The 20,375-nt window shown below is 44.8% G+C and overlaps 3 protein-coding genes and 2 long non-coding RNA genes across 6 annotated transcripts; 3 read left to right on the top strand and 2 right to left on the bottom strand.

Annotated features, from left to right (window-relative positions):
- Window positions 1–1,716: 1,716 nt before the first annotated feature.
- Window positions 1,717–7,543, top strand: LOC115109731 (protein fem-1 homolog B-like). Its single transcript, XM_029635015.2, has 2 exons — window positions 1,717–2,989; window positions 3,155–7,543. The coding sequence occupies exons 1-2, from the start codon at window positions 2,742–2,744 to the stop codon at window positions 4,788–4,790; spliced, it is 1,884 nt and encodes a 627-aa protein (XP_029490875.1). The 5' UTR covers window positions 1,717–2,741; the 3' UTR covers window positions 4,791–7,543.
- Window positions 7,544–11,863: 4,320 nt separating this feature from the next.
- LOC135564561 (uncharacterized) lies at window positions 11,864–13,267 on the bottom strand. The gene is made up of 3 exons (XR_010461145.1): window positions 12,756–13,267; window positions 12,363–12,474; window positions 11,864–12,268 (listed from the first exon to the last, which is right to left on the bottom strand). It is a non-coding gene; the product is annotated as an uncharacterized LOC135564561 (long non-coding RNA).
- Window positions 13,268–13,528: 261 nt separating this feature from the next.
- On the bottom strand, window positions 13,529–14,266 carry LOC135564562 (uncharacterized). The gene is made up of 4 exons (XR_010461146.1): window positions 14,213–14,266; window positions 14,061–14,122; window positions 13,892–13,978; window positions 13,529–13,804 (listed from the first exon to the last, which is right to left on the bottom strand). It is a non-coding gene; the product is annotated as an uncharacterized LOC135564562 (long non-coding RNA).
- Window positions 14,267–14,920: 654 nt separating this feature from the next.
- LOC135564559 (uncharacterized) lies at window positions 14,921–16,917 on the top strand. 2 transcript variants are annotated; one of them, XM_065009908.1, is made up of 9 exons: window positions 14,921–15,306; window positions 15,623–15,693; window positions 15,781–15,957; window positions 16,048–16,109; window positions 16,192–16,278; window positions 16,366–16,407; window positions 16,477–16,650; window positions 16,730–16,765; window positions 16,864–16,917. In XM_065009908.1, the coding sequence occupies exons 1-8, from the start codon at window positions 15,149–15,151 to the stop codon at window positions 16,763–16,765; spliced, it is 807 nt and encodes a 268-aa protein (XP_064865980.1). In that variant the 5' UTR covers window positions 14,921–15,148; the 3' UTR covers window positions 16,864–16,917. The 2 variants fall into 2 exon arrangements, with proteins under 2 accessions (XP_064865980.1, XP_064865981.1); XM_065009909.1 differs by lacking the exon at window positions 14,921–15,306 and having other exon boundaries at window positions 15,426–15,693; window positions 16,730–16,901.
- Window position 16,918: 1 nt separating this feature from the next.
- Window positions 16,919–18,772, top strand: LOC135564560 (putative nuclease HARBI1). Its single transcript, XM_065009910.1, has 3 exons — window positions 16,919–17,415; window positions 17,697–17,808; window positions 17,903–18,772. Exons 1-3 carry the CDS (start codon window positions 17,347–17,349, stop codon window positions 18,271–18,273), a joined length of 552 nt encoding a protein of 183 aa, XP_064865982.1. The 5' UTR covers window positions 16,919–17,346; the 3' UTR covers window positions 18,274–18,772.
- Window positions 18,773–20,375: the final 1,603 nt, after the last annotated feature.

Below are 20,375 nucleotides of genomic sequence, written 5' to 3'. Positions count from 1 at the left end.
ACTGGATGACTTGACAGAGAACTTATTTGCGAAGGGGAGTACCTTGTAATGCACCAGAGAGAGTGTACGTTGTTACAAAATACAGCACTGAAGCAAAGAACATTAAAAATAATAATTAAAAATAATTGGGGAATCATCCAAAGTTATACTCTACTATGCAGGCTTTCCAGAACCAATAGTCATAAGCTTTAAGAGATGTCCTACCCTAAATGACAAATTAGTCCACAGCTATCTTCCTGGTGACTCTCAAAAGACTTGGCTAGAGCACAAACCCAAGGGCTCTTTTAAATGCAACCATTGCAGAAATATTGCACGGAAAAAGTATTTTGGTTGACACAGCTTCTAAAATTGAGTATCAAATCAGGTATTTAATTAACTGAAAAACCACTCACGTCCTCTACAGATTGGAATGTCCACAGTGCAAGGTGTTCTACATTGGACAGACAAAGAGATGCCTTCTGCTTAGCAGAACACAAGTACGCCATACGGGTAGTCAATGAAGACTGCCCCATGGCAAAGCACTACAAGTCCTTACCCCATGCCAACCCTGCTTCCCTACAAGCTATGTTCCGGCCTCAATTAGAAAAGTAAGTAAGTAAGTAAGTACCCTAGTTTAAATGAAGATATGGATTTCTCGCCTTTCCTGTAGGATCGTTTGAGGTCCCTTTGCTCTCATCTAGTGGACATGTTACTATATTGCCCTCAGCTATGTTTAGACTGTTGTGGTCCATGTTTGGTCCGTGTTCTAGTGTACTATAAAATAGATGGGTCTCCTATTCTTAACACTTTGACGCATCATATTCAAGGTTAGAACTACCTTTCTAGGGGTTCTGATGATTCTAGCCTTGAGATGCATTTTTGATAACATATCTACAGTATTTCACTTCTTAATGTGTATAGTATTGCTTACTAGGTGTTATCCAATTAATTCTGTAACCACTCTCTCTTCAAATCAGGGTTGATTGGAAAAAGCGGTTCAAAAGCGGACATTATCATATTTTTGTACTCCCTGGCAAAGGCCATGCAGCCAAAACACGTCAGAGTTTTAAAACTTTGTTTCCATTGAACATGCCATACAAATAAAGGCATTTTCATGAATTGGTATGACTAGACATTAGATAGTGACTAGTCATTAGATAGCTAGTTAGCAGAAAAGTAGATCAAAAAAGTATTTTGTATTATTTAGAAAATAGTACAAATAAAGAAAAGCCCTTGAATGAACGTCCAAACGTTTGACTGTTACTACATATAAAATCAAAATGTATTGGTCACATACACATATTTAGGAGATGTTATTGCAGGTCCAGCAAAATGCTTGTGAATTAAAAAATTACACTTTGAGTAATTATATAATACATAGATCAATAATTAAATACATTCAGATAAATAGATACAATTAATACATTTTAGTCAGTATTTTTGTATTTCCTTGCTCATTTATTTAATTGTGGGGGTTTATTTGTTAATTTATCTTTTTATGTGTTCATTCATTTATTTATTCATGCATTTCATTCTAATTACAGCTGGTTTGGTCCGCCATAGTAATGAGCCTTGCTGTTGGAAAACCACATCACAACAGTGTCCGACTTCCGGCTGTCGCAGAAGCACATCCTCCGATTTTACTCCTCTACTTTCATCTGCAGTCGGTTGCTTCAGCCTTACCACTCAAACAAGTCCTGTGAAGAAGCAGAGATACTTTTGAGGAGATGGAAAACTCAATTGGAATAGTATTTAGTGCCCATTGTGTACGTTGCCCATGCGTCGGTAATGGGCCGCGCAGTGCATTTTGGGTGAATCTGGGACAAGGAGAGCGCTCCTTTTAAGGAGTGAATGGGAGTCAATTGGTCGCTAGCTCAAAAACCCAACATTAGCATGTATTTCATGAATAAGAAGTACATTACAAATATTTTGAGACGTGATATAATTCATTTGTCTGTAACATCGTATAGCTTTGTAATCGTGACATTATGTACTTTAGAGGAAAATAGGCAGGTTTGTCGACTCAGCCTAACAACTTCAACGCGATTAGTCGACAGTCTGCTGGATGGTGCCTTATACGTTGATATCTCTGTATTTATTTAACATCTCTGGTTAAAGAATTCTGTGCATCCCCGGCCTCATTCACATTGTAGCTATCGGTTTCTATTCGGAGGCATTTTGGGAGTTGAAAAATCACTTCCGGCAAGTAACTTGGATGGTAAAGGTTAAAGCTATTAAAGGTAGCCTTGCTCTGGTCTCAAAACATTCACATTGGTGGGATATATCCGAGCAAATTCTGCATTGATCTCGCCTGCTTCAAAGTGTTTAAAGAGGAGGAATTCAAGAAAAGCGATGAAACAGCAAGACGTTACTGCTCTCTCTTCCAAGTATTATCAAATCTTTGGTATGATACATAACTAGCTACTTACACGGTTTTGAACGTTTGCTTGCTAGATAACGTTAGCGAACCTCAGTTTATGCGTTAGCTCGGTGCCACCAAATATAGGACAACGTTGCAAATCGAACCCAAAAGTTAGTACAGACAAATAATACGAACTAGTTTTCATGCGACTTGTTAGCTAGGTGCTGTGGAATAATGGGTTTTAGTTCAGCAACGAGTTATCAACCACGCTCAATTGAGTTTTTCATGTGAGCATTGGAGATTGTTTCGGTATTTTAATGGGAGGCGGGCTGCGTTGGAGTGCATCTAGTGGGCGACACTTGCGAAGAAGGCGGAGGTGCCGGCGACCTGCTAGGCTTGGATGGAGTCGCTTGCCGGGTACGTCTACAAAGCGGCCGCTGAGGGCCGAGTCCTGACGCTGGCCGCCTTGCTGCTCAACCACTCCAAGCCAGAGACACGATATATACTGCGTTATGTGACCCACCTCGCCGGCCAAAGGTCAACTCCTCTCATCATCGCAGCTCGAAACGGACATGACAAAGTTGTGAGGCTGCTGCTGGATCACTACAGGGTGGATACTGAACAAACTGGCACAGTCAGATTTGACGGGTTAGTATTCATGAATTTAATAATTCTGTCTGTTCACCCCCATGGCAGCCTGGCAGCACACCAACTCCTCAAATTCAATTGTGTGTTGTGTCAATTGTGTGTATTTGCACTTCATTTATGTTGGTATAATTGTGGGAAATTCTACCCATCTCCTCTCTCCTTCAGGTATGTCATTGATGGGGCCACTGCTCTGTGGTGTGCGGCTGGCGCAGGACACTTTGAGGTAGTCCGCCAGTTGGTGTGCCACCAGGCCAAAGTCAACCACACCACTGTCACCAACTCCACCCCCCTGAGGGCAGCCTGCTTTGACGGGTGTCTGGACATTGTGAAATACCTGGTGGACCACCAGGCCAAAATCGGCATCGCCAACAAGTATGACAACACCTGCCTGATGATTGCTGCCTACAAGGGCCATACGGACGTAGTGGGCTTCCTGCTGGAGCATGGAGCTGACCCTAACTCCAAGGCCCACTGTGGGGCCACCGCCCTGCACTTTGCTGCTGAGGCGGGCCATCTGGACATCGTTAAGGAGCTGGTGCGCTGCCAGGCTGCCATGGTGGTGAACGGCCACGGCATGACACCGATCAAGGTGGCGGCGGAGAGCTGCAAGGCGGAGGTGGTGGAGCTGCTGCTGTCTCATGCCGACTGTGGCCCGCACAGCCGCATCGAGGCCCTTGAGCTGCTGGGTGCCTCGTTCGCCAACGACCGGGAGAACTATGACATCCTCAAGACCTATCACTACCTGTACCTGGCCATGCTGGAGCGCCACCGCGATCCCGTCAGCCTCATCGCCAAGGAGCTGCTTCCGCCCATCGAGGCCTACAGCGGCCGGGGCGAGTGCCGCACCCTGCAGGAGCTGGAGGCAATCCGGGCAGACCGCAACGCGCTGCACATGGAGGGCCTGATGGTGCGTGAGCGTATTCTGGGATCGGATAACATTGACGTGTCGCACCCCATCATCTACCGGGGAGCTGTGTACGCCGACAATATGGAGTTCGGCCAGTGCATCAAGCTATGGCTGCACGCGCTGCACCTGCGTCAGAAGGGCAACCGCAACACGCACAAGGACCTGCTGCGGTTCGCCCAGGTCTTCTCCCAGATGGTGCACCTGAAGGAGCCGGTGGGGGCGGAGCCAGTGGAGCAGGTGTTACACTGCAGCGTGCTGGAGATCCAGAGGAACATCGCAAGGGTGGAGGCGGCGCCTGAGGCAGGGCTGCACACGGCCATGGACAACTACGAGTCCAATATGTTCACCTTCCTCTACCTGGTGTGTATCAGCACCAAGACTGTGTGCGGCGAGGAGGCACGTGCCCATGTCAACGAGCAGATATACAACCTGATCCAGCTGGACCCGCGTTCACGGGAGGGCTTGTCCCTGTTGCACCTGGCCATCAGCTCCAGCACGCCTGTGGACGACTTCCACACCAATGACGTGTGCAGCTTCCCCAATGCTCAGGTCACCAAGCTGCTGCTGGACTGCGGTGCGCAAGTGAACGCGGTGGACCACGAGGGCAACAGTCCTCTGCACATCATCGTCCAGTACAACCGGCCTATCAGCGACTTCCTGACACTGCACGCCATCATCATCAGCCTGGTGGAGGCTGGCGCCCACACTGACATGACCAACAAGCAGAAGAAGACGCCACTGGACAAGAGCACCACAGGTGTGTCGGAGATCCTGCTTAAGACCCAGATGAAGATGAGCCTCAAGTGCCTGGCGGCACGTGCCGTCCGCCAGCACCAAATCACCTTCCGCAACCAGATCCCTAAGACCCTGGAGGAGTTTGTGGAGTTCCACTGATCCACCTGGCTAAGGAGGCTTTTTAAACCATTTAGAAAACGTGTGTTCTTGTGATTTAAAAAAAATTGTATATATTTTTTTATTGTTCTAATTTTCTATCAAATCAAAATGGTGCTTGCTGCTGATGATGATTAGGAATAGTCAGATGCATTTAGTTTTTTAAAACAATGGTTCCTTTTTTCTGTTTTAGATATGAATCACAAGTACCAGCAGCATCTCCCATATCTCTCCCACTGAAGTGTTACGGTCTGTGGCTGTCATTGTGACACAGTGGGTGTCACTAGCAGAATGAGGAAATTGTCAGCCAACTTTGAGCTTTCACTTTCCCCAAAGTCTTCCAAAGAGAATACCTGGCAAAGCCAAGCATCCACACAATGGTGACAACAGCAGCACCTTTTGGCTGCTTTTAGTGCATGGACCTAATTGTCCCAGACTCTTAGCTAGGTTCGCAACCATGAAAAGTAGCATTACTCTATTGATTAATTTTGCAGGTTGCCTGTTGAAGTGGTGTTGTATGCAGGTTTGCAGTGATTATTAAGGCCCGTTGTTTGAGCAAGTGAATGTGTGTCTGTGAGAGAAGAGATGAGAAGGTAGTAGTTGAATTTAGAACTTTGTACTTAAGAGTTTGTTTTTTCATAACCAATATAAAAAAAAGGTTTATTTAAGAGGTGTGTGATTTTGTTTTGTACTTAAAAATATATGTATAATGAGCTTTCTTTTACATGAACACTGACTGGTAAAGATGTGCCTTATTTTATATTTTGGAATAATTAGGCCTAGATATCCCTTGTAACCAAGTCACCAACACTTGGGTTGTTGGCCCTCCTGACTTGCTTGGCTTCTGTGTGTGGAGACTTCACGGCTTTGGTTGAGCATTGCCACATAATGACCGTTTTTAAATGGATGCTGCTGGTATTGATGTTTGAGCATGTCTTCCATTCTCTGTCTTGTGTTTGTGTGTGGGTACACATGCTAAGCGAATGAGAGAGGGACTGTGGATTGTTCGTGACGGTGTTGAATGTTGGCTTTTAGCCTTTTCCACTCATGCTTGCAACCTGTCCTTTGTCCTTAACAACTAACGATTCTAATGTCTGTCATTTTGTGTGTTCGAATCAGATGATCAGAGATTAAAGCTGAGAATGAAAGGTGATTCGATTCAAGATTTTCATCCAAGTGAATCATAGCGTGGTGTTGTACAACTGAAAATGCTATATTGATTTGACCAGATTTTACTTAACCGTGTGACCGTATGTTTTTATTTTGGGGGGCTTGAGTGGAGATTGTATGTATTTGTATTTTGTGCAAGTTAGCCTAAAGACAGTATAACTCTGTGCTTCTTCATCAGTTTACGTTTATCAGAAATGCCAATACCAAATGTTTTAACATTGGTCCAAAAAATGTCATGTGTAAATGTAACATTTTCTGACATCCAAGAGGGTAGTATCAAAATTGGTCCAATGCCGCATGCAATGACCCACATGTCACGCATACAGATGGCTTCTGGATTGAGTCAGAGCAACAGTGGGCTTAAATCTTAACTGATAATTCCACACAAACACACACAGCTATCATTTCATATGGAATCTGGCCAATTTACCCTGTTGCTATACAGATATTGCTCAATTGTTAGGATTTTTCAATTTCATGTGATATGATGGAATGTGTTTTATTTTTAAATGTATTTTTTACCTCCCTTTTTCTTCCCAATTTCGTGATATCAAATTACGATCTTGTCTCATTGCTGCAACTCCCCAATGGGCTTGGGAGAGGTGAAGGTCGAGTCAAGCCTCCTCTGAAACATGACCCGCCTAACCGCACTTCTTAACACATGCCAGTTTAACCCGTAAGCCAGCTGCACCAATGTGTTGGAGGAAACAACACCATCTTACTGACAAATGAAGTCATCCTGCAGGCACCTGGCCTGCCACATGGAGTTGCTAGAGTGCGATGAGCCAAGTAAAGCCCTTCTGGCCAAACCCTCCCCTAACCCGGACAACGCTGAGCCAATTGTGTGCTGCCGTATGGGACAAAACTGTCGTAACATTCAATTATCAATTCATTTCTGTCATACCATTCAATTATCGATTAATTTAATTAATTATTGCACCATGCAATCAATGATCAGTTCCTAAGATGTCTTTTCCTTATCTATACTGTCTGCACCATGATCTATTTAGCCTGTGCACATATGACAGACAGTTGTTGGTGGGAGCAGATCCCTGGAGGAGCGTGTATTGATCCTGCTGTGGAATTCATTGTGGCCAGCAGTTCTAACAAATGAGTCACTCAGAAAAACAAATCATGACTCTCGAGTCGGTAGAAATGGTTGTTTCAGTGGAAGGGCTCAGCACAGCAAGACTGGTGTGCTTTTTGGCCAATGGCAAAGTGGGATAAGGGCACCGAGCTGGCACCCACATTCTCATGTCTGGGGTGTGCTGGGGGTCCCTGAGAGCTGGGGCTGAAGCAGGTCCACACTCGCCATGGTTACCGCTCTTCTGGCGTCTTCCCGATAGCTACTTGCTCCTCCTCATCCTTCTGCCTGTTGAAGAAGCCCCGCTGGGAAGGCAGAGAGAGGGGAAAGAGTGAAACCCAGGGGTTAAAGCAAAGAAAATCACTCAATCTCTGATTGTCTGCGGGGCCAAGTTAACCTCCCCTTTCATGTAAAAAAAAAGTTATGGCCATCATGTTGTTGTTGTTGGAAAAGAGTACTGTAATGATCTTTTGTGCATGTATTAAACTGAAAGTTTGACCAATTCCAGTCCTTTTCAATTTATATATTTTTAAGAATCAATATGACAAATCTGTCTCAGTGACAGAGAACTTTAGCCCCTGGAAACCAAAACATTTAACCAGGTGTCTCCAGGCAGCAACATACTGGTAACCACTAGATTAAAAAATACATATGTTAGAATAACCTTTGGCAGTGATTACAGATGTGATTCTTTCTGGGTAAATCTCAGTGTTACACAACAGCCATAGATAATCAAGCTGATTTAAGTCAAAACTGTAAGTAGGTCACTCAGGAACATTCAACGTCGTCTTGGTTAGCAACTCCAGTGTATATTTGGCCTTGTGTTTTAGGTCATTGTCCTGCTGATAGGGGAAATTGTCTCCCAGTGTCTGTGGGAAAGCAGACTGAATCAGGTTTTCCTCTAGGATTTTGCCTGTGCTTTGCTCTATTCCATTTCTTTTTCTCCTAAAAAAACTCCCTTGCCGGTTACAAGCATACCCATAACAGGATGCAGCCACCACCATGTTTGTAAATATGAAGAGTGGTACAGAGATGTTCACAAATCTTTGAGGTAGAGGTCAAGTCTTAGACTTAAAATGTGTGCAACACATGACTATAAACCTAGTAAGAGACTTCCTTGGTCATTAGTCCATACTTGTATGAAAGAAATTTCATCAGGCACTATTTAAATCAAAATAAATGTCCTTTTAAAATGTAGACAGATTACAGTAATAAAATTACTTTAATAAAAGTCAGTGTCTCCTGACCCCTCCTCTCAACATCTAAAATCACTACTTGATAGGAAGAAGACCAGTTTATGCTGAGGGTGATAGACAGGCTTTAAGAGATGTACAACGTGAGATAAAAATACAGATACTGGTGGACAAGGAGGCATACAAGCAAAGGGTGGAGAGGACCCTCTCCTCAGGAAGCGCAAGGGTGGCCTGGCAAGGGATTAAATCCATGGCTAGTGCCCCCCACATAGGCAGGGGAAAAACCAGTGCTGACCTTGGGGGATATGGCTAATGAACTGAATGTTTTCTTCTCAAGATTTGAATCAGACAACTTTGTGTCGGAGGTAAAACAAATGGACGCATCATTACAAATGTTTGAGAGAGTTGTTGTTAAACAATCTGATGTTTTAAAGTTGTTCAGGGGATATAACGCATACAAAAGCCCAGGCAAAATAAGTGGACATGTGTTAAAGCACTGTGCTGAACAAATTGGCTGGTGTTTTTATAGACATTTTCAAATGCTCCTTCGACCAGCAACACGTTCCAGTATTGTGGAAAAAATCAATAATTATACCAATTCCTAAAGCATCCAATCCCTCTGTGCTGAATGACTACCGCCCTGTCGCCTTGACATCCTTAGTAATGCAATGCCTTGAGAAAATTGTGAAAAGTCATATTCTCAGCGTCACCCAGAAGCTTTTCGACCCATTTCAGTTTGCCTATCAGCCTAGCAGAGGAGTTGATGATGCCATTCTTAACCTCCTTAACATGGTCTATAGACATCTAGAGGGTGCTAAATCCCATGTCAGGGTTCTGTTTGTTGACTTTTCTTCTGCCTTCAACACAATCCATCCAGCCTTACATTCTGGCACAGAGACTCATTCGGGACTTCTCCTTAGGTGGGGGGCTGTTGGACTTCCTGAGCCAACGCACACAGCGAGTCAAAATAGGTCCCCATGTATCTGATATACGCAAAACCAACGCAGGCTTTTGTTTATTTTTTGATTCAACATGATTTTTTTTAAATCACGTGTTTGAAAGGGGAAAATGACCAGTTCCCTGAGGTCCTGGGGCCTGTTGCACAAAACTAGGATAAGGGATTAAGCCAGGATATCTTGGTGATCCTGGCTCAATTGATCCGTAATCCGGTTGCACTAAAGATGGATAGGGGGCAGGAGGATATGTTATGGTATAAATTACCATGGAGATTTATTCTGTGGAGCTAGCCTGCTCCAGACCAGGCTAAATTCCAGGATCTATTTAATCTCATCCCTAATGTCAGTCAGCAGTCACCACAAATGGAAACCAATAGTTATTTCACTGCTCACTATACATTGTTATCACATATAACTAGACCCACTGTTATTATTTAAACGTTTGTGATCATTAATTTCAATGATTTTGGATAAAAAATTATTTTTAGATGATGTTGCTATCATTAGATAATTTACAGTTTCCCATAGACTATAAGGCTATATATAAAATGATAGAATATTAGGGCCACAGAGGGGAAAAAAAACACAAGTCATAATATTGTAACCAGTTGTTTTAAAGGAGGACAGTTGTTAAAATGACAGATGTGGGGCATTTCGTGAAATTGTACTTCAGTATGGTTTCATAACCAAAGACATGCTGATGTGCCAGAATATTAAGTATCACATTGTCATAAGTATCAAAACTGTAAAAACAATATGTAGCTTTTCTGCAGAAAGAACCAGCCTCGTAAATTTATGACTTTATCCTTTTTCTTCAGTGTGGCCCTAGTACTCTGTCATATAAACAAATACACATTCCATATGAATATAAAAACACAATGTGTAACATTATGTTCCTTTATTGAATAAGGACAAAACAAAGCAGGTAAACCATCAGCTCCTTTCGAAACTGAAGTCACAGTGACTCTACAAGATGGAAAGCACAGAATCCAAGCATATTATACAAAATGATACATACACATTCAAATCAAATCAAATTTATTTATATAGCCCTTCGTACATCAGCTGATATCTCAAAGTGCTGTACAGAAACCCAGCCTAAAACCCCAAACAGCAAACAATGCAGGTGTAAAAGCACGGTGGCTAGGAAAAACTCCTAGAAAGGCCAAAACCTAGGAAGAAACCTAGAGAGGAACCAGGCTATGTGGGGTGGCCAGTCCTCTTCTGGCTGTGCCGGGTAGAGATTATAACAGAACATGACCAAGATGTTCAAATGTTCATAAATGACCAGCATGGTCGAATAATAATAAGGCAGAACAGTTGAAACTGGAGCAGCAGCACAGTCAGGTGGACTGGGGACAGCAAGGAGTCATCATGTCAGGTAGTCCTGGGGCACGGTCCTAGGGCTCAGGTCCTCCGAGAGAGAGAAAGAAAGAGAGAATTAGAGAGCATATGTGGGGTGGCCAGTCCTCTTCTGGCTGTGCCGGGTGGAGATTATAACAGAGCGTGGCCAAGATGTTCAAATGTTCATAAATGACCAGCATGGTCAGAATAATAATAAGGCAGAACAGTTGAAACTGGAGCAGCAGCACAGTCAGGTGGACTGGGGACAGCAAGGAGTCATCATGTCAGGTAGTCCTGGGACATGGTCCTAGGGCTCAGGTCCTCCGAGAGAAGAAAGAAAGAGAGAAGGAGAGAATTAGAGAACGCACACTTAGATTCACAGGACACCGAATAGGACAGGAGAAGTACTCCAGATATAACAAACTGACCCTAGCCCCCGACACATAAACTAATGCAGCATAAATACTGGAGGCTGAGACAGGAGGGGTCAGGAGACACTGTGGCCCCATCCGAGGACACCCCCGGACAGGGCCAAACAGGAAGGATATAACCCCACCCACTTTGCCAAAGCACAGCCCCCACACCACTAGAGGATATCTTCAACCACCAACTTACCATCCTGAGACAAGGCCGAGTATAGCCCACAAAGATCTCCGCCACAGCTCAACCCAAGGGGGCGCCAACCCAGACAGGCCGACCACAACAGTGAATCAACCCACCCAGGTGGCCTTTTTCCCCCAGGGACGGCATGAGAGAGCCCCAGTAAGCCAGTGACTCAGCCCCCGTAACAGGGTAGAGGCAGAGAATCCCAGTGGAAAGAGGGGAATCGGCCAGGCAGAGACAGCAAGGGCGGTTCGTTGCTCCAGAGCCTTTCCGTTCACCTTCCCACTCCTGGGCCAGACTACACTCAATCATATGACCCACTGAAGAGATGAGTCTTCAGTAAAGACTTAAAGGTTGAGACCGAGTTTGCGTCTCTGACATGGGTAGGCAGACCGTTCCATAAAAATGGAGCTCTATAGGAGAAAGCCCTGCCTCCAGCTGTTTGCTTAGAAATTCTAGGGACAATTAGGAGGCCTGCGTCTTGTGACCGTAGCGTACGTGTAGGTATGTACGGCAGGACCAAGGTCTGTATATAACACACCCTGCATGTCTGCACACTAAAATAAATGCAGGACAAATCCATACACATCAACTGAACAGACAAATGAATGGATGCAGTAGCCTCCCTGCAGCCTTGTATTACACACAGTATACCGCACAAACATCATAAGAGGCCAAATTCGTCAAAAAACGAACCCAAAAAAACCAAATTCCTCTGCCACCGCAGGACATATTTTAACCAAAATTGAAAGCACGCATACTAACTAAAATAATTCAACACATATTGGTCCCTCAGCAGCCGACCACTGTCGTCATCAGGGAAGATTGCCGGATTGTCCCAGTCCATGGCTGGTGGCACTCTGGGGGCCCTCTCCTTCCTCAGGCAGGCCACATTGTGGAGGACAGCACAAGCCACAGTAATATCACATGCCCTAACAGGGCTGACCCTTAATTTGTGAAGGCAGTGAAAAGCGTGCCTTCAGGAGGCCAAAGGTCATTTCAACTCTGGCCCTGGTCCTGGCATGGGCATGGTTGTAGGCCTGCTGTGCTTCCTGGGGGTCTGTGAAAGGTGTCAGGAGAAAGGCTGGCAGCCATACCCCCTGTCTCCCAGCAACACACCAGAGAATTCACCTGTCAACACAAAATCTCATCATTACTACCTCATAAACACAGTGATATTCTTGACACAGCCATGATGGTTATAAATAGGGGTTGTGTGGCTTACCTTGTGATAGGCACTGATAGATTTCAGAGGCCCGAAAGATTCTGGAGTCATGGACTGAGCCAGGCCATTTTGCCACAACATTGCTGATCACACAGTCAGCATTGCAGACCATCTGAAATCATAAGATGAGGAATATTACACCAATCAATGCACATCACTGGCAATGCAGAGTGTTCGTCAATGGACAATATCAAAAAGTTATGTTCACCTGAACATTAATGCTGTGAAAGGATTTCCTATTCACAAAATCGGCCTCATGGGCACCTGAGGGGGCTTTTATCCTTATGTGTGTGCAGTCCACTGCACCAATGACATTGGGGAAACCTGTCACACAAAGTAATGAGTATCCTACTATGTGTTAACAGTTGTCCTGTAATTTGTAGATCCTCTTACCTGCAATCCTATAGAACTCCTCTTTGATGTCACAGAGTCTTCTGTGGCCAGGGAAGGAGATGAAGACATCTGCTAATGCTTTGATAGCCAGACACACACTCCTTATTGTGCGGCAAATTGTGGCCTTGTTCAGCTGTTCTGCATCCCCCACTGAGTACAGGAAGGCTCCACTAGCAAAAAAAGCGCAAGGCCACACAAACCATTTGCTCCACACTCAGTGCATGGCTCCGTGCAGTGCGGTGCTTAATCCTGGGACCCAGTAGTCTGCATAGATACCTGATGCCATCTGCAGAAAGCCTGTATCTTTCATATAGATGGTCATCAGGGAAGGCCAATGGGTCCAACCGGTCCCTGAAGACCCTTTCTCGCCTGAAGGCTCTCCTCAGCACAAGTGCTTCTTCATCCACCACATCTCGCACGAATGGGCATGCCATTGTCAGAGCAGAAAGGAACACACAATTTTGGGCCTTCATATAGACTAGTGGCCACACCTGGTGCTGGGGGGTGGGCAAAAGAGGCGATGCCTTATAACGATGACTTGGTTGTACTGATTGCTGGGAAAATTAAAAAAACCTTAGAAAGATGCCACCGTCCTGTGTGCTCACAATAAGAGCTCATATGTCATGGCTCACTTGACTTTACGAGAATATACCTAATTTTTATTTTGAGCTGTGTCATCTTCTTGGAGCTGGGGAGGAAAGAAAAATAATGATTAATACATTTGTGTTACAGTTAGCATACAGTGTACATTGAAGGCATATCTCACCTCCCTCTCAAGTTTTTTTATTTCAAGGTCAGTTTCCTAATTGTCCTCTTTTTTATTTCGGACTCCAGTGCAAGATTTTCCATCTTTTTCTTCTTGTACTGAATGTCTATGTCTGCCAGTTCTATTTGGCGCCGGAGGTGGTTGCCATACAACTTTCTGATAGCTTGTGAGCTTTGTGAACACAATACAATTAGCGCAGCTGGAATTTGGCAGGATGTGGTGTCCTTTTATTAATACGCACTATGTTGCCAGGCTGGTTTTCCCACTGTATAGCATCTGGGTCCTGTAAAAGAAATTAGATTTTTTGATTTTGATGAGGACTCCTCACCATTGTAGAGTAAATAGTACTTTCACAGTCTTAACATGATACCTCATGCCTTCTGGAATCCAGAGAGATGGTCTCCTCCTCATCATCGTCTCCATCATGTGCTGTTGCTGCTGCACTGGGGCCTTCACCCTATCACATTTAATCGGATTCATATTGAAGCTAGTAGACAAGACATGCCAGGCCTACAGTATGCCTTTGATGGAGTACTCACTGGATCAGCATCGTCTGGTGCTTGTGCTGGTGGCTCTAACAGGAACACAGTGCTGCCAGGCACTGCAAGGCAATAGGTAAACCAAAGTCAGACAGTCCAAATTGATTCAATATGAATGTGGTTGTATCCCATGTAGAGATGGAAGGACATACCTTGAATGAAGCGGGTGGCATCTTGGGAGGAACCTATGCTCGTCTCTTTCCCCCAGGGATCCCCTCTAAAGACGGGCCTGCCTTTATTTAGCTCCAAGGCCATGTCCTCTGCTGGGGTAAGGTCAGCCTTTGGTGACCCACCACCCGTGCCTTGTCTGTGGGTATTCTTTTTCACTGCTAAAACAGTACAGACAATGTGTGAGCAGGCACCTTCTGGGTACAATATATGCTTGTGCTTTGTTAAATATTAGTCAGGGACCATACCATTCTGCAGAATGTTCTTGTATTTGATTTTGACCTGCTGCCATGTCCGTTTTGGCCCGTTCATGTTTAATCTACACACACACACACACACACACACACACACACACACACACACACACACACACACACACACATTTAATGGAGTCACACTGCAAAAAATTACTTGGTATTTTTGTCTTGTTTTCAGTAAAAATATCAAAAAATTTATCATAGCTTTATACAGTGTGATGGAGTTACTTTACACAATTTCACTCATATCTGCAGTGCATTTCAATTAAAATTCTACTTTTGTGCAACAGGCCCCAGGATCCCAATCTAGTGACATTTGTATCAAAACAAAAACACAAAATCAATCCATTTGAGGTAACTGTCATCCCTTATTAACATATATTTTCCATTCTATAAGCAGACTGAACATAGTATCACTGTATAAGTACCCAAAGACCAGGGGCCTGTTGCACAAAAGTAGAATTAAGACATCCGGGATAAATGACTCAGCTGAGCTCAATGAAGCCAAAACATGTGCGTCCAGGCTTAATTGGTTGCACAAAGACCAAGCCAGGATGAGCAGACACGGATTCATTAAACCAGGTGAAACCAATCCTGGATAGGTGCGCGCTCACGGCTCACTCAAATAGACCCCGCCACAGATCACAGATTAACTGATTTACCATGGCAACTAGAGCCGCGTACTTTTCCCCGTCGGAAGCACAAATCCTCATGGAGGCATACGAGGAGGTAAAAGATATAATTAAGAAGAAAGGCAACACCGCCACAGTGATAAAGCAAAGAGAAAAAGCGTGGCAAAGTATTGCAGACCGCCTGAATGCGTAAGAATAGTGCACATATTACACACTCACCGCTCCGCTGAAAGATCACAATTACAATTCAAATATTTAATTCACATCTCCAAAATGCAGTTGTACTGTAATTATGAAACGTTAAATTTTTAATTGAAATGCACTGCAGATATGAGTGAAATTGTGTAAAGTAACTCCATCACACTGTATAAAGCTATGATAAATTTTTTGATATTTTTACTGAAAACAAGACAAAAATACCAAGTAATTTTTTGCAGTGTGACTCCATTAAATGTGTGTGTGTGTGTGTGTGTGTGTGTGTGTGTGTGTGTGTGTGTGTGTGTAGATTAAACATGAACGGGCCAAAACGGACATGGCAGCAGGTCAAAATCAAATACAAGAACATTCTGCAGAATGGTATGGTCCCTGACTAATATTTAACAAAGCACAAGCATATATTGTACCCAGAAGGTGCCTGCTCACACATTGTCTGTACTGTTTTAGCAGTGAAAAAGAATACCCACAGACAAGGCACGGGTGGTGGGTCACCAAAGGCTGACCTTACCCCAGCAGACGACATGGCCTTGGAGCTAAATAAAGGCAGGCCCGTCTTAGAGGGGATCCCTGGGGGGAAAGAGACGAGCATAGGTTCCTCCCAAGATGCCACCCGCTTCATTCAAGGTATGTCCTTCCATCTCTACATGGGATACAACCACATTCATATTGAATCAATTTGGACTGTCTGACTTTGGTTTACCTATTGCCTTGCAGTGCCTGGCAGCACTGTGTTCCTGTTAGAGCCACCAGCACAAGCACCAGACGATGCTGATCCAGTGAGTACTCCATCAAAGGCATACTGTAGGCCTGGCATGTCTTGTCTACTAGCTTCAATATGAATCCGATTAAATGTGATAGGGTGAAGGCCCCAGTGCAGCAGCAACAGCACATGATGGAGACGATGATGAGGAGGAGACCATCTCTCTGGATTCCAGAAGGCATGAGGTATCATGTTAAGACTGTGAAAGTACTATTTACTCTACAATGGTGAGGAGTCCTCATCAAAATCAAAAAATCTAATTTCTTTTACAGGACCCAGATGCTATACAGTGGGAAAACCAGCCTGGCAACATAGTGCGTATTAATAAAAAGGACACCACATCCTGCCAAATTCCAGCTGCGCTAATTGTATTGTGTTCACAAAGCTCACAAGCTATCAGAAAGTTGTATGGCAACCACCTCCGGCGCCAAATAGAACTGGCAGACATAGACATTCAGTACAAGAAGAAAAAGATGGAAAATCTTGCACTGGAGTCCGAAATAAAAAAGAGGACAATTAGGAAACTGGACCTTGAAATAAAAAAACTTGAGAGGGAGGTGAGATATGCCTTCAATGTACACTGTATGCTAACTGTAACACAAATGTATTAATCATTATTTTTCTTTCCTCCCCCAGCTCCAAGAAGATGACACAGCTCAAAATAAAAATTAGGTATATTCTCGTAAAGTCAAGTGAGCCATGACATATGAGCTCTTATTGTGAGCACACAGGACGGTGGCATCTTTCTAAGGTTTTTTTAATTTTCCCAGCAATCAGTACAACCAAGTCATCGTTATAAGGCATCGCCCTCTTTGCCCACCCCCAGCACCAGGTGTGGCCACTAGTCTATATGAAGGCCCAAAATTGTGTGTTCCTTTCTGCTCTGACAATGGCATGCCCATTCGTGCGAGATGTGGTGGATGAAGAAGCACTTGTGCTGAGGAGAGCCTTCAGGCGAGAAAGGGTCTTCAGGGACCGGTTGGACCCACTGGCCTTCCCTGATGACCATCTATATGAAAGATACAGGCTTTCTGCAGATGGCATCAGGTATCTATGCAGACTACTGGGTCCCAGGATTAAGCACCGCACTGCACGGAGCCATGCACTGAGTGTGGAGCAAATGGTTTGTGTGGCCTTGCGCTTTTTTGCTAGTGGAGCCTTCCTGTACTCAGTGGGGGATGCAGAACAGCTGAACAAGGCCACAATTTGCCGCACAATAAGGAGTGTGTGTCTGGCTATCAAAGCATTAGCAGATGTCTTCATCTCCTTCCCTGGCCACAGAAGACTCTGTGACATCAAAGAGGAGTTCTATAGGATTGCAGGTAAGAGGATCTACAAATTACAGGACAACTGTTAACACATAGTAGGATACTCATTACTTTGTGTGACAGGTTTCCCCAATGTCATTGGTGCAGTGGACTGCACACACATAAGGATAAAAGCCCCCTCAGGTGCCCATGAGGCCGATTTTGTGAATAGGAAATCCTTTCACAGCATTAATGTTCAGGTGAACATAACTTTTTGATATTGTCCATTGACGAACACTCTGCATTGCCAGTGATGTGCATTGATTGGTGTAATATTCCTCATCTTATGATTTCAGATGGTCTGCAATGCTGACTGTGTGATCAGCAATGTTGTGGCAAAATGGCCTGGCTCAGTCCATGACTCCAGAATCTTTCGGGCCTCTGAAATCTATCAGTGCCTATCACAAGGTAAGCCACACAACCCCTATTTATAACCATCATGGCTGTGTCAAGAATATCACTGTGTTTATGAGGTAGTAATGATGAGATTTTGTGTTGACAGGTGAATTCTCTGGTGTGTTGCTGGGAGACAGGGGGTATGGCTGCCAGCCTTTTCTCCTGACACCTTTCACAGACCCCCAGGAAGCACAGCAGGCCTACAACCATGCCCATGCCAGGACCAGGGCCAGAGTTGAAATGACCTTTGGCCTCCTGAAGGCACGCTTTCACTGCCTTCACAAATTAAGGGTCAGCCCTGTTAGGGCATGTGATATTACTGTGGCTTGTGCTGTCCTCCACAATGTGGCCTGCCTGAGGAAGGAGAGGGCCCCCAGAGTGCCACCAGCCATGGACTGGGACAATCCGGCAATCTTCCCTGATGACGACAGTGGTCGGCTGCTGAGGGACCAATATGTGTTGAATTATTTTAGTTAGTATGCGTGCTTTCAATTTTGGTTAAATATGTCCTGCGGTGGCAGAGGAATTTGGGTTTTTTTGGGTTCGTTTTTTGACGAATTTGGCCTCTTATGATGTTTGTGCGGTATACTGTGTGTAATACAAGGCTGCAGGGAGGCTACTGCATCCATTCATTTGTCTGTTCAGTTGATGTGTATGGATTTGTCCTGCATTTATTTTAGTGTGCAGACATGCAGGGTGTGTTATATACAGACCTTGGTCCTGCCGTACATACCTACACGTACGCTACGGTCACAAGACGCAGGCCTCCTAATTGTCCCTAGAATTTCTAAGCAAACAGCTGGAGGCAGGGCTTTCTCCTATAGAGCTCCATTTTTATGGAACGGTCTGCCTACCCATGTCAGAGACGCAAACTCGGTCTCAACCTTTAAGTCTTTACTGAAGACTCATCTCTTCAGTGGGTCATATGATTGAGTGTAGTCTGGCCCAGGAGTGGGAAGGTGAACGGAAAGGCTCTGGAGCAACGAACCGCCCTTGCTGTCTCTGCCTGGCCGATTCCCCTCTTTCCACTGGGATTCTCTGCCTCTACCCTGTTACGGGGCTGAGTCACTGGCTTACTGGGGCTCTCTCATGCCGTCCCTGGGGGGGTGCGTCACCTGGGTGGGTTGATTCACTGTTGTGGTCGGCCTGTCTGGGTTGGCGCCCCCTTGGGTTGAGCTGTGGCGGAGATCTTTGTGGGCTATACTCGGCCTTGTCTCAGGATGGTAAGTTGGTGGTTGAAGATATCCCTCTAGTGGTGTGGGGGCTGTGCTTTGGCAAAGTAGGTGGGGTTATATCCTTCCTGTTTGGCCCTGTCCGGGGTGTCCTCGGATGGGGCCACAGTGTCTCCTGACCCCTCCTGTCTCAGCCTCCAGTATTTATGCTGCATTAGTTTATGTGTCGGGGGCTAGGGTCAGTTTGTTATATCTGGAGTACTTCTCCTGTCCTATTCGGTGTCCTGTGTGAATCTAAGTGTGCGTTCTCTAATTCTCTCCTTCTCTTTTCTTTCTCTCTCTCGGAGGACCTGAGCCCTAGGACCATGCCCCAGGACTACCTGACATGATGACTCCTTGCTGTCCCCAGTCCACCTGGCCATGCTGCTGCTCCAGTTTCAACTGGCCTGGGCCCTAGGACCATGTCCCAGGACTACCTGACATGATGACTCCTTGCTGTCCCCAGTCCACCTGACTGTGCTGCTGCTCCAGTTTCAACTGTTCTGCCTTATTATTATTCGACCATGCTGGTCATTTATGAACATTTGAACATCTTGGCCACGTTCTGTTATAATCTCCACCCGGCACAGCCAGAAGAGGACTGGCCACCCCACATATGCTCTCTCTAATTCTCTCTTTCTTTCTCTCTCGGAGGACCTGAGCCCTAGGACCGTGCCCCAGGACTACCTGACATGATGACTCCTTGCTGTCCCCAGTCCACCTGACTGTGCTGCTGCTCCAGTTTCAACTGTTCTGCCTTATTATTATTCGACCATGCTGGTCATTTATGAACATTTGAACATCTTGGTCATGTTCTGTTATAATCTCTACCCGGCACAGCCAGAAGAGGACTGGCCACCCCACATAGCCTGGTTCCTCTCTAGGTTTCTTCCTAGGTTTTGGCCTTTCTAGGGAGTTTTTCCTAGCCACCGTGCTTTTACACCTGCATTGTTTGCTGTTTGGGGTTTTAGGCTGGGTTTCTGTACAGCACTTTGAGATATCAGCTGATGTACGAAGGGCTATATAAATAAATTTGATTTGATTTGAATGTGTATGTATCATTTTGTATAATATGCTTGGATTCTGTGCTTTCCATCTTGTAGAGTCACTGTGACTTCAGTTTCGAAAGGAGCTGATGGTTTACCTGCTTTGTTTTGTCCTTATTCAATAAAGGAACATAATGTTACACATTGTGTTTTTATATTCATATGGAATGTGTATTTGTTTATATGACAGAGTACTAGGGCCACACTGAAGAAAAAGGATAAAGTCATAAATTTACGAGGCTGGTTCTTTCTGCAGAAAAGCTACATATTGTTTTTACAGTTTTGATACTTATGACAATGTGATACTTAATATTCTGGCACA

Source organism: Oncorhynchus nerka, linkage group LG25, assembly GCF_034236695.1.
Source record: "Oncorhynchus nerka isolate Pitt River linkage group LG25, Oner_Uvic_2.0, whole genome shotgun sequence".
In the NCBI taxonomy this organism is placed as follows: domain Eukaryota; kingdom Metazoa; phylum Chordata; class Actinopteri; order Salmoniformes; family Salmonidae; genus Oncorhynchus; species Oncorhynchus nerka.
This window is presented reverse-complemented; position numbering and strand designations above follow the sequence as displayed.

Excerpts from the sequence above, each read along its gene's own strand:
- LOC115109731 (XM_029635015.2), top strand. The coding sequence starts at position 2,742 with ATGGAGTCGCTTGCCGGGTACGTCTACAAAGCGGCCGCTGAGGGCCGA. Across the intron at positions 2,990-3,154 it reads GGCACAGTCAGATTTGACGG|GTATGTCATTGATGGGGCCA; the intron begins GTTAGTATTCAT and ends TCTCTCCTTCAG.
- LOC135564560 (XM_065009910.1), top strand. The coding sequence starts at position 17,347 with ATGTCTTCATCTCCTTCCCTGGCCACAGAAGACTCTGTGACATCAAAG. Across the intron at positions 17,416-17,696 it reads GGAGTTCTATAGGATTGCAG|ATGGTCTGCAATGCTGACTG; the intron begins GTAAGAGGATCT and ends TTATGATTTCAG. Across the intron at positions 17,809-17,902 it reads CTATCAGTGCCTATCACAAG|GTGAATTCTCTGGTGTGTTG; the intron begins GTAAGCCACACA and ends TTGTGTTGACAG.
- LOC135564559 (XM_065009908.1), top strand. The coding sequence starts at position 15,149 with ATGGCAACTAGAGCCGCGTACTTTTCCCCGTCGGAAGCACAAATCCTC. Across the intron at positions 15,694-15,780 it reads CAAGAACATTCTGCAGAATG|CAGTGAAAAAGAATACCCAC; the intron begins GTATGGTCCCTG and ends GTACTGTTTTAG. Across the intron at positions 16,110-16,191 it reads CACCAGACGATGCTGATCCA|GGTGAAGGCCCCAGTGCAGC; the intron begins GTGAGTACTCCA and ends TAAATGTGATAG.